This window comes from Somniosus microcephalus, chromosome 6, assembly GCF_052327205.1.
Source record: "Somniosus microcephalus isolate GS21.2 chromosome 6, FLI_Smic_1.0, whole genome shotgun sequence".
NCBI lineage: Eukaryota > Metazoa > Chordata > Chondrichthyes > Squaliformes > Somniosidae > Somniosus > Somniosus microcephalus.
Genome location: NC_140992.1, coordinates 261796116 through 261809165, shown reverse-complemented (window position 1 = coordinate 261809165; position 13050 = coordinate 261796116). Strand labels below are relative to the sequence as shown.

Genomic DNA, 13050 nt, shown 5'->3' with positions numbered 1-13050 from the left:
CCAGTCCTGGCAACACCTGTAACATTTGTAAAAACTGAGGTAAAATATATATATTTTTATATATATATATATATATATATATATATGCTAATAATACTGGTCTGAGGATCATTGCAGCATTGTGGATCAGTAAGTCCGACTCCAGAGACCAGTGTTCCCGCTAAGCCGTGCAATTATCTGCAAGGCTGCACGCAGGCCGCTCACCAGCTTTAACACTGTAGATACCGCGCATGCGTGAAAATTTGAATCAGCCGCGCAGTAGGGGAGGCAATGCAGCTTACGGGGGACGTGAAATTTATTTCTATTTTATGCCATTGCTCTGCATTACCTCACACACAGCTGCATGAACTAACCGAACTCTGAGCGAACCTTTCTGCCAATCAAGTTTAAAATTTAGATTTTTGTTTCCTTTTCATTTTATTTCTAAACTGTAGTGGGAATGTGGTGACTGCACTGTAGCAGCAGGAACTGCAGTGACCGATCGCAGTAACTGCAGAATCTGATCACAGTAACTGCAGGAATTGATTGCAGGAGCTGATCACTGCAGGATCTGATCGCAGTAACTGCAGGATCTGATCGTAGTGACTGCAGGATCTGATCGCAGTAACTGCAGGATCTGATCGCAGTAACTGCAGGATCTGATCATAGTAACTGCAGAATCTGATCGCAGTAACTGCAGCAACTGATCGCAGTAACTGCAGCAACTGATCGCAGTAACTGCAGGATCTGATCGCAGTAACTGCAGGAACTGATCGCAGTAACTGCAGGATCTGATCACAGTAACTGCAGCAACTGATCGCAGTGACTGATCGCAGCAGTGACTGCAGGATCTGATCGCAGTGACTGATCGCAGGATCTGATCGCAGTGACTGATCGCAGCAGTAACTGCAGTGACCGATCGCAGTAACTGCAGAATCTGATCGCAGTAACTGCAGGAATTGATTGCAGGAACTGATCACTGCAGGAACTGATCATAGTGACTGATCGCAGGAACTGATCGCAGCAGTAACTGCAGGATCTGATCGCAGTAACTGCAGGAACTGATCGCAGTAACTGCAGGAATTGATTGCAGGAACTGATCGTAGAGACTGATCGCAGGAACTGATCGCAGCAGTAACTGCAGCAACTGATCGCAGTAACTGCAGGATCTGATCGCAGTAACTGCAGGAACTGATCGCAGTAACTGCAGGAATTGATTGCAGGAACTGATCGTAGAGACTGATCGCAGGAACTGATCGCAGCAGTAACTGCAGCAACTGATCGCAGTAACTGCAGGATCTGATCGCAGTAACTGCAGGATCTGATCGCAGTAACTGCAGGATCTGATCGCAGTAACTGCAGGAACTGATCGCAGTAACTGCAGGATCTGATCACAGTAACTGCAGCAACTGATCGCAGTGACTGATCGCAGCAGTGACTGCAGGATCTGATCGCAGTGACTGATCGCAGGATCTGATCGCAGTGACTGATCGCAGCAGTAACTGCAGTGACCAATCGCAGTAACTGCAGAATCTGATCGCAGTAACTGCAGGAATTGATTGCAGGAACTGATCACTGCAGGAACTGATCATAGTGACTGATCGCAGGAACTGATCGCAGCAGTAACTGCAGGATCTGATCGCAGTAACTGCAGGAACTGATCGCAGTAACTGCAGGAATTGATTGCAGGAACTGATCGTAGAGACTGATCGCAGGAACTGATCGCAGCAGTAACTGCAGGATCTGATCGCAGTAACTGCAGGATCTGATCGCAGTAACTGCAGGAACTGATCGCAGCAACTGCAGGAACTGATCGCAGCAACTGCAGAAACTGATCGCAGTGACTGCAGGATCTGATCGCAGGAACTGATCGCAGTGACTGATCGCAGTAACTGCAGGATCTGATCACAGTAACTGCAGGAATTGATTGCAGGAACTGATCACTGCAGGAACTGATCGTAGTGACTGATCGCAGGAACTGATCGCAGCAGTAACTGCAGGATCTGATTGCAGTAACTGCAGGAACTGATCGCAGTAACTGCAGGATCTGATCGCAGTAACTGCAGGATTTGATCGCAGTAACTGCAGGAACTGATCGCAGCAACTGCAGAAACTGATCGCAGTGACTGCAGGATCTGATCACAGGATCTGATCACAGTGACTGATCGCAGTAACTGCAGGAACTGATCGCAGTAACTGCAGGATCTGATCGCAGTAACTGCAGGATCTGATTGCAGTAACTGCAGGAACTGATAGCAGCAAATGCAGAAACTGATTGCATTGACTGCAGCATCTGATTGCAGGAACTGATCGCAGTGACTGATCGCAGTAACTGCAGGAACTGATCGCAGGAACTGATCGCAGTGACTAATCGCAGTAACTGCAGAAACTGATCGCAGTGACTGCAAGATCTGATCGCAGGATCTGATCACAGTAACTGAGTTTAGGTAGTGAGAGTGTGCAGTGTCAGAAATTGCATTCCAGCTCCTCAGCTAACCAGGAGAAATGGCCCCAGCTCATTAGGAATAGTCTATTATGGGCTGCTAATGGATCTTTTTTTTCCGCTGTACTTTTTATCTTCCAGGGACTTTGTGAATGCCTTCATTCAGTTTAGGAAACCCATTGTCGTGGCAGTCAATGGACCAGCTCTGGGACTGGGAGCCTCTATACTTCCGCTCTGTGACATTGTATGGGCCAGTGAAAAAGCGTGGTTTCAGACTCCGTACGCAACTATACGGCTAACGCCAGCTGGATGTTCATCATATACCTTTCCACAGATAATGGGAGTCGCTCTAGTGAGTTCTTGGTTTCAGAAGATAACCTCTTCTGTTAAGTGTAAAAATACCTGTATCTATGTACTGTTCCCTGCTTTATCTTTAGGCGAAGGGGCCACACTTGAAACGTTAACTCCTCTGTTCTCTCCACAGATGCTGCCTTGACCTGCCGAGTGTTTCCAACATTTTCTGGTTTTGTTTTATCTAATTAAAATGATTGTCTTCTCCTCTTTCATTTTTATGTAATCTGATTGGCCTTTACAAGATACAGACCATTCAGATCATGGGAAAAGAGGGATTGCACCAATCAGTGCAAGTGAAATGAACACTAGTTGAAACCAACAGTCGGTGAAGCTAACACTGAAACACCACTGTGCACTAAGTCAAGCAGATCCACAATACTTCAGGATGCCTTTGATGATTGGCGGGTTACATCAGTCATTGGGGACCTGGGATTCTTCTTCTTTAGTCCCAGCAGTAGCCCTAGGCACAGTGAAGTGCATAAAGTCCTTAAGAACATAAGAAATAGGAGCAGGAATAGGCCACTTGGCCCCTCGAGCCTGCTCCGCCATTCAATAAGATCATGGCTGATCTTGGGCTCAAAGCCACTTTCCTGCCTGCTCCCCATAACCCTTCACTCCCTTATCTTGCAAAAATCTGTCTATCTCCACCTTAAATATATTTAATGACCCAGCCTCCACGGCTCTCTGGGGCAGAGAATTCCACAGATTTACGACCCTCTGAGAGAAGAAATTCCTCCTCATCTCAGTTCTAAAAGGGCGACCCTTTATTCTGAAACTATGCCCCCCGAGCTCTAGATTTCCCCACGAGGGGAAACATCCTCTCTACATCTACCTTGCCGAACCCCCTCAGTATCTTATATGTTTCAATAAGATCACCTCTCATTCTTCTTGGCTGTTGTAAGCCTGCACGTTCTGTGTGTTTCCACAAGTGGAGTGTCTCTTTACAGGAGAGAGTATGCAGTGTGCAACAAGCAGACTCTACCCGTGCAGACTTCTCAGTAGTTTTGGAGACTTTTTAAGCTTGTGGCTTCCATATATGTCAAACCCCCAACTGACCAAAAAAAAATTATGGTCTATTACTACTGTCACATTTCAAGATGTTTTTGCCCATTTCTCCACAGAAAGGTTTTGGGAAAAATTAGTTACCTTTAAATGTTGTGTTTTAAATGATTGTGTATTCACCCAAGTTTAATAAAAAGTCTCTGAGGTGATAGATAGGTAAGATGATAATCGGCCAACATCATTGTTGGTTCATTATAGACAGTGAATGACGAGCAATTCCTTAACCTGTCGCTGCAGTCAAAAATTCCTCACACTCATAGGGCAGGATTTTCATTGGGTCGTGGAGGCGGGATTGGAGGCGTGTGGGGGTTAAAATCTCGAAATCGGGGGGCATGAACCCATCCCGCACCCAACCCGCCTCCATGCCAGTTTCAAAGGAGGCGGATAACCAACCCGCACTGGGACCCGCCTCCCCGAGGCAGGAAAGGGATTAGAGCCAATTAATTGCCTGTTAACAGGTAGTTAACAAGCAGTTTTTAGCCTAATCCCTATTTTTATTCCTGAAGTGTGTGATTCCCGACGGCTCCAAACCACGCCAAGTTAGCGAGGCGGACCGTCGGGCTGAAGGGCTTGGAGGGTTCGAGATGTCCGGTGTCCGGGTGAGTGATGGGTGCATGAATGCAGAGGTAAGTGTGTTTGGTCTGTGTAAAGTGTTTAAAGAAGTTCTACTAAACTTTACTTACCTTTACAGCCTTCCTTCCTTCAGGTCTCGGGAGTCCCTCATCTCACCAGCACAGAAAGCAAAATGGCCGCAAGCTGTCAAAAGTTGCAGCATTCAGCTTTCTGTTCTGGAGAGATCTCTAAATCAGCCTGAGTGGAAGGAATTAACTTGGAGTACAGATTGTCAGTGTTTGACAGCTTCAAAGAGCTGTCAAATGCTGATATTTCATCTGTCAAAAGCTCTTGACAGATGAAATGTCAATCTGTGACATCACCTGTTGCCGGGTGGCTCTTAATTGGCCTGCTGAGCCTGCTGGGCGGGCTCAACAAGGTCAATCAAGTGAAAATTGCGTGGGTTGGCCACAACTCGATGGAGGTGGGACTACAACCCCGAAAGTTGTAGTCCCGCCTCCTACACGCCTCCAGTATCAAAATCCAGCCCATTGTGTTGGAAAGCCTTTGATCCCTTTCTCACTATGAATAGAGGGAGATAGAACAGATACAGGCAAGCAATTAGGTTTTTTTTTAATAACAGAAAGCTGTGAGATAGTCAGGCCCGAAAAAAGCTGCAAGAAAGTTAATTGGTAGTCAAGAATTATTCTGTTTAAGTCGAGCAAGACAATTCACTGATGTGGGGAAGCAAAGCGTGCTTATTATTTTGTATTATTATGCAAAGGCGAATCGTATTGATTGAAATAAGTGAATTCAGCCAGAACTGTTACTTTATATCTTAACAACTCGTATCTGCCCTCGCAGATGGAGAGACTGAAGAAGGAAAAGATAAAAATATCTAGTTCAGCTCACTAGTATTGTCAGATATTGAGCTGTGCGGGCACGCCTCAAAATGTAAGACACTGAGACATAGGGAAAAAAAACATAGAAAAGTAGGAGCAGGAGTAGGCCATTCGGCCCTTCAAGTCTGCTCCGCCATTCAACTGTTCATGGGAATCTGTACCCGAGAGAATATCTAAGACAAGACCCTAAACTTGTAAAAACTACTCTCTACAGATGGGACAGTGGTAGGGGCATTCACATTCACTTCAGACCCTTGGAAGGGAAAAATCCGTCTCGTCACTACCCAGCTGTGATGCTTCTGGGCCACCGTAGAATAGCGGGCGGACACTTGCTACCTCGACTCGCACGGGAATATGGCCACTTGGATCAGGTGTTTGGATGGTCACTGACCACCGTGGAACCATATTTCAGCAAGGAATCACTACCTTCAGGAGCGATGGGGAGGAAGCACGAAGCTCGAATAAAGGGTTACCCCCAAAATCTTCCTGTTTTCAAAATAGGAATCGGCATTTCCAGCTATTTCTGTCATTATTTGGATTGCGAATATTCACGGTATTTTATACCCCAAGGCACGCTCTCTAACCTGCGTGTTCGTGCAGCGCATTCCAAGACCGTTCGTTTTCTGCTTCACAGAAGTACTGAAGTTGATGCATTTATTTCATTTTATGAAAACTCAGGCGGGATTTTTTTTTTTTTTAACCAGAAAATGCTGTTGCGGGAGGGGGGCGAAAAAAAATGACAAACAATGTATTTTCCTCTTTTTCAGGCAAACGAAATGCTGTTTTGCGGGAGAAAGCTAACTGCACAGGAAGCCTGCAGTAGGGGACTGGTATCTCAAGTCTTCTGGCCAACGACATTTAGTCAAGAAGTTATGTTGCGTGTGAAGGAAATGGCATCGTGCAGCGCAATGGCAAGTTTACTGATCGCTCACAACGGGTTTTTTTATGGCTTAAAGCTGTGTCTCAGAGCCAGATGTTCGCGGGAGGGGTGCATTTAAGTGAATTTAATTCTACAAAAATCCTCGGCAATGCTTGTTGACTGACTTAAGGGCACAGATCCCACAATGTGCACGTAATTTATTTCATCAAAATGCTGCTAACTGTAAATGACAGGATTTCATTGGAAATGCCAAGCAAGAGTTGAACCTAAAGTTATTGCAGTGGTGACGATAAGTGGCCCGATTCTAATTTGTGGATGTGTCCAAACAAGCGGTGCTGCTGATGTGCAAGAAAGAAGCAGTTCTAAAGCGTTTTTCACGCTCTCCAGACATCTCAAAGTGCTTCACAGTCAATGAAGTGTTCGAAGCACCGTCACTGTTGTTATGCAGGTAAACTCAGCAACCAATTGGCACACAGCAAGCTCCCACAAACAGCACCGAGGTAAATTTAAGTTATGGTATTAGTTGAGGGATAAATGTCAGCCAAGACACTCGGAGGACTCCCTACGATAGCAAAATACTGCAGATGTTGGAAATCCGAAATAACAACAGAAAAAGCTGGAAAAACTCAGCAGGTCAGGTAACATCCGTGGAGAGAAATTTGAGTTGACGTTTCGGGTTGGACCCTTCTTCAAAACTGGAAAGAAAAGAAACTAGATCGAAGGCAGGGCTGCAATCGGACAAAAGAATAAAAGAAACAAAAGAAGTAAAAGAGATTAGAAGCTAGACGAGATGGTAATAGGCTGGGATTAGGTGTAAAGTGTACTGGCAGGGCAAAAGATAGCTGCCAGGTGTGAGAGAGAAACAAAAGGAAAGGGGGGGGGGGGGAAAGGAGTGGAACAAATACAAGAGAAAATGAAATGGGGGCCCAGCTTATGATCTGAAATTGTTGAACTCGATATTGAGTCCGGAAGGCTGCAGACTGCCTAATCGGAAGATGAGGTGCTGTTCCTCGAGTTTACGTTGAGCTTCCGTGGAACAATACAAGAGGCCAAGGACGGTGAGGTCCAAGTGGGAATGGAGCGGTGAATTAAAATGACAGGCGACCGGAAGCTCGGGGTCACCCTTACGGACTGAACGGAGGTGTTCCGCAAAGCGGTCACCCAATCTGCGTTTGGTCTCCCCAATGTAGAGGAGACCGCATCGTGAGCAGCGAATACAGTATACTAGATTGCGAGAAGTACAAGTAAATCGCTGTTTCGCCTGGAAGGGCTGTTTGGGGCCCTGGACAGTGGGAAGGGGGGAGGTATAGGGGCAGGTGTTACATCTCCTGCGCTTGCACGGGAAGGTGCCAGGTGAAGAGGAAGGGCTGTTTGGGGTGATAGAGGAGTGGACTAGGGTGTCTCGGAGGGAGCGGTCCCTGCGGAATGCTGAAAGGGGAGGGGAGGGGAAGATACGTTTGGTGGTGGGATCACTTTGGAGGTAGCGGAAATGCCGGAGGATGATCCGTTGAATGTGGAGGCTGGTGGGGTGAAAGGTGAGGACAAGGGGAACCCTATCGTGGTTCCGGGAGGGAGGGGCAGGGGTGAGGGCAGAAGTGCGGGAGATAGAACTGACACGGTCGAGGGCAGTGTCAACCACAGTAGAGGGGAATCCACGGTTGCAGAAAAAGGACGACATGTCTGAAGCACTGGTGTGGAAGGTGGCGTCGTCGGAGCAGATACGGCGGAGGCGGAGAAACTGGGAGAATGGAATAGAGTCCTTACAGGAAGCGGGGTGGGAGGAAGTGTAGTCCAGGTAGCTGTGGGAGTCAGTGGGCTTGTAGTAAATATTGGTCGATAACCTATCCCCAGAGATGGAGACGGAGAAGTCGAGGAAGGGAAGGGAAGAGTCCGAGATGGACCATGTGAAGGTGAGGGAAGGGTGGAAATTGGAGGCAAAGTGAATGAAATTGTCAAGTTCGGGGCGAGAGCAGGAAACGGCACCGATACAGTCATCAATGTATCGGAAAAAGAGGTGAGGGAGGGGACCCGAGTAGGACTGGAACAAAGATTGTTCCACGTAGCCCACGAAAAGGCAGGCATAGCTGGGACCCATGCGGGTACCCATGGCAACACCTTTGATTTGGAGGAAATGAGTGGAGTTAAAGGAGAAGTTGTTCAATGTGAGAACAAGTTCAGCCAGGCGGAGGAGGGTCGTGGTGGATGGGGACTGGTCGGGCCTCTGTTCAAGGAAGACTCTATCTTTTCTCCCCTTGTCCAGTCTCTTCCCACCTACATCCGCGACTCTTCGGACGCCCTCCGCCACTTTAACAGTTTCCAGTTTCCTGGCCCCAACCGCTTCCTTTTCACCATGGACGTACAATCCCTCTACACCTCCATCCCCCACCCGGATGGCCTGAGGGTGCTCCGCTTCTTCCTTGAACAGAGGCCCGACCAGTCCCCATCCACCACGACCCTCCTCCGCCTGGCTGAACTTGTTCTCACATTGAACAACTTCTCCTTTAACTCCACTCATTTCCTCCAAATCAAAGGTGTTGCCATGGGTACCCGCATGGGTCCTAGCTATGCCTGCCTTTTCGTGCGCTATGTGGAACAATCTTTGTTCCAGTCCTACTCGGGTCCCCTCCCTCACCTCTTTTTCCGATACATTGATGACTGTATCGGTGCCGTTTCCTGCTCTCGCCCCGAACTTGACAATTTCATTCACTTTGCCTCCAATTTCCACCCTTCCCTCACCTTCACATGGTCCATCTTGGACTCTTCCCTTCCCTTCCTCGACTTCTCCGTCTCCATCTCTGGGGATAGGTTATCGACCAATATTTACTACAAGCCCACTGACTCCCACAGCTACCTGGACTACACTTCCTCCCACCCCGCTTCCTGTAAGGACTCTATTCCATTCTCCCAGTTTCTCCGCCTCCGCCGTATCTGCTCCGACGACGCCACCTTCCACACCAGTGCTTCAGACATGTCGTCCTTTTTCCGCAACCGTGGATTCCCCTCTACTGTGGTTGACACTGCCCTCGACCGTGTCAGTTCTATCTCCCGCACTTCTGCCCTCACCCCTGCCCCTCCCTCCCGGAACCACGATAGGGTTCCCCTTGTCCTCACCTTTCACCCCACCAGCCTCCACATTCAACGGATCATCCTCCGGCATTTCCGCTACCTCCAAAGTGATCCCACCACCAAACGTATCTTCCCCTCCCCTCCCCTTTCAGCATTCCGCAGGGACCGCTCCCTCCGAGACACCCTAGTCCACTCCTCTATCACCCCAAACAGCCCTTCCTCTTCACCTGGCACCTTCCCGTGCAAGCGGAGGAGATGTAACACCTGCCCCTATACCTCCCCCCTTCCCACTGTCCAGGGCCCCAAACACCCCTTCCAGGTGAAACAGCGATTTACTTGTACTTCTCGCAATCTAGTATACTGTATTCGCTGCTCACGATGCGGTCTCCTCTACATTGGGGAGACCAAACGCAGATTGGGTGACCGCTTTGCGGAACACCTCCGTTCAGTCCGTAAGGGTGACCCCGAGCTTCCGGTCGCCTGTCATTTTAATTCACCGCTCCATTCCCACTCGGACCTCACCGTCCTTGGCCTCTTGTATTGTTCCACGGAAGCTCAACGTAAACTCGAGGAACAGCACCTCATCTTCCGATTAGGCACTCTGCAGCCTTCCGGACTCAATATCGAGTTCAACAATTTCAGATCATAAGCTGGGCCCCCATTTCATTTTCTCTTGTATTTGTTCCACTCCTTTCCCCCCCCCCCCCTTTTGTTTCTCTCTCACACCTGGCAGCTATCTTTTGCCCTGCCAGTACACTTTACACCTAATCCCAGCCTATTACCATCTCGTCTAGCTTCTAATCTCTTTGACTTCTTTTGTTTCTTTTATTCTTTTGTCCGATCGCAGCCCTGCCTCCGATCTAGTTTCTTTTCTTTCCAGTTTTGAAGAAGGGTCCAACCCGAAACGTCAACTCAAATTTCTCTCCACGGATGTTGCCTGACCTGCTGAGTTTTTCCAGCTTTTTCTGTTGTTATTTCGGAGGACTCCCTACTTGCCTACGAATGGTGCCGTGGGATCTCTTTGGTTCACCTGAATGGCCAGATGGGGTTTCGTTAAGATTTCATCTCAAAAGATGGCATCTCTAATAATGCAGCACTTCCTCAGTCCTGCACTGAAGTGTCCACCTAAATTATGTGCTTACATGTGACTTCAACCTATAACCTTCTGATTCAGTGGTGGGAGTGCTACTGAGCCAAGCTGATGCTTTTATTGTGAAATTCCCTCCCCTCCTTTACTGACTCACGTACCTTCCAAGCTCTGGTACCTCATTAAGCAGGCTCTTCTTCTTTTGTGACTCAAGACCCTGTGTGTTGGATCCTGTTCCGCCATTAGGAAATATCACAGCCAAGTCCTATTCTATCCTCACCCGCAATCCATACAGTCGGGAATCACCGGGTAGTGAGGAGGAGTTGTAAAGAGCGGAAGAGACAATTAGATCATTCAGGAAGTAGTGCTTAGGTGGCACTTTGCTTAGATTTTAAAAGTCTGAAGGTTGTCGATGCAAGGGAGACAAATGGAGATTATGGGCAGGATTTTCATTGGGCCGTGGAGTCGGGATTGGAGGCGTGGGGGAGGGTTAAAATCCCGAAATCAGGGGTCCCGACCCCTTCCCGCCTCCATGCAAGTTTCAAAGGAGGCGGGTACCCGCCCCGCACTGGGACCCGCCTACCCGAGGCGGGAAAGGATTAGTGCCAATTAACTGCCTGTTAACAGGCAGTTTTTAGCCTAATCCCTGTTTTTGATGTTGAAGTGTGGGATTCCCGACGGCTCCAAACCACGCCAGTTAGAGGAGGCGGGCCGTCGGGTTGAAGGACTTGGAGGGGTCGAGATGTCGGTGTTCAGGTGAGTGATGTGTGCATGAGTGCAAAGGTAAGTGTGTTTGGTGTGTCTAAAGTGATTAAATAAGTTTTACATACCTTTTCTTACCTTTTCAGCCTTCCTTCCTTTAGGTTCCGGGAGTCCCTCATCTCACCGGCACAGAAAGCAGAATGGCTGCGAACTGTCAAAAGTGACGGCCTTCAGCTTACTGTGCAGGAGAGATTTCTAACTGAGTCTGTGTCGAAGGACTCAGGTTAGAAGTAAGACTGTCAGTGTTTGACAGCTTCAAACAGCTGTGAAACGCTGATATTTCATCTGTCAAAGGCTCTTCTTGACAGATGAAATTTCAGTCTGTGACGTCACCTGTTGCCAGGTGGCCCTTAATTGGCCTGCTGAGCCCGCTGGGCGGGCTCACCAAGGTCAATCAAGTTAAAATCGCGTGGATTGGCCGCATCTCGATGGAGGCAGGACTACAACCCCGAAAGTTGTAGTCCCGCCTCCTTCCCGACTCCTGAGTTAAATTCCTGCCCTAGGCGTTTCGCAATCACAAGGTTCTGGGAGCTAAAGATGTGAGATGGCTGTTTTTCACGTGTCCTGACCAGAGAGTGCGAGAAAGGTGTTGGAAAAATCTCTCCATGTGTGGAAGCTGGACACAGGTCTTGGATGGATTTGGGGTTTTATACAGCATTGAGAATTTTGAAGTGAAAAGCAATGTTTGGCAAGGGAAAAGTTATTGAGCTTCTTGGATGCAGCACTAGCAATAGAGGAGATACGTGAGTTCCCATTGAAGTTGAATAAGGTAGTAGGCCACGAAGTTCAATAGATGGAAAAGGATGACCGTTGGATCCAATAAAGGTAAGAGGCGGTAGCTGCTGGATGGTTGTACGAGAGATAATAAGAAACATTTTTAAATAATTTATATTTTAAAAAATTTCATTCCCCCAGCGAAGAACTTGAGATGAAAGTGTAGCAATTCTGCCACTGCCCTGCAGGAAGAATGCGCCATGTACTGAGGGCGTGCAATCTGAAATAGTTGATAAATGCAGAGTGCAACCATTATCAAAATAGTGGGTAGGATTTGATGATGAATGGAGAACATCCTTGACATGAGTGGGAAAGAGAGTATCGTTAAGGGGAACAAAAGACAACTATATCACAGATAAAGGAATTAGAGAGGGGACTAAGTGGCCATTTAATATTGCTTTGGAAGGGGACCATGCGATGATAACTTGTCTCGAAGCACATGGCGCTGGAGCCTTTCGAGATTTTCACGGCAATGACAGGCGATTCACCAAAGCAATCGCGAGCAGAATTCCAGAAGGATGCAACACAGTCAACCAGATCATCAGGAATAGTCATAATGCCATCCGGACGAGCAATCAAGGATTAGGTCAGAACTTTCAAGATGCTGGTTAATTTGTGAGTCAACAGGAGCGTACTTAATGTTAGAAGTACAGGAAACTCTCTTTTAACCGGCACCTAAATAACCGGAAATCTCTGTTAACCGGCAAAATTCAGGAGTAGGTTCAGGTAAGTTTTACTTCATATTAGTGGCAGTTCCTGGATCTGTGGCCGTGTAACCGGGGTTCCTGCACTTGTTGCTAAGCAACAGGGACGCGTGGTCTGTGGCCGGAGTTCCTGCACATGTTGCTAAGCAACAGGGAAGCCTGGATTTGTTGCTGTGTACGGAGCTCTCATACCTTTTTACTATACCTCTCTGTAATCCGGACTTTTTGATAAACCGGCACCACGCCGGTCCCGTTGGTGCTGGATAATAAAGAGTTTCCTGTATGAATATGCAGGCAGTAAAGTGGCAGTGTGGAAGACAACCAGTTTTTTGGGTTTGGGGCAAACATGAGCAAATTTCCAAGGCGGGGGCTGTGGATTGAGAATAAAGAAGATTGAGCAAACTGCATAGATCAGGAATGATTTCAGTGGCACACACTTTAAGGACTATAAGGGCCAGAGCCGATGTTGGAGTCCAGAGCAGTGG

General features: G+C 47.8%; 1 protein-coding gene across 1 annotated transcript in view; it reads left to right on the top strand.

Moving 5' to 3' along the window:
- Positions 1-13050, top strand: part of LOC147116709 (chromodomain Y-like protein 2) — a 248523-nt gene that overhangs the window by 220129 nt on the left and 15344 nt on the right. Inside the window, exons 5-6 of the mRNA XM_085991827.1 lie at positions 2564-2774; positions 6060-6203. Coding sequence (XP_085847953.1) covers positions 2564-2774; positions 6060-6203 — 355 coding nt within the window. The remainder of the gene's footprint in view (positions 1-2563; positions 2775-6059; positions 6204-13050) is intronic.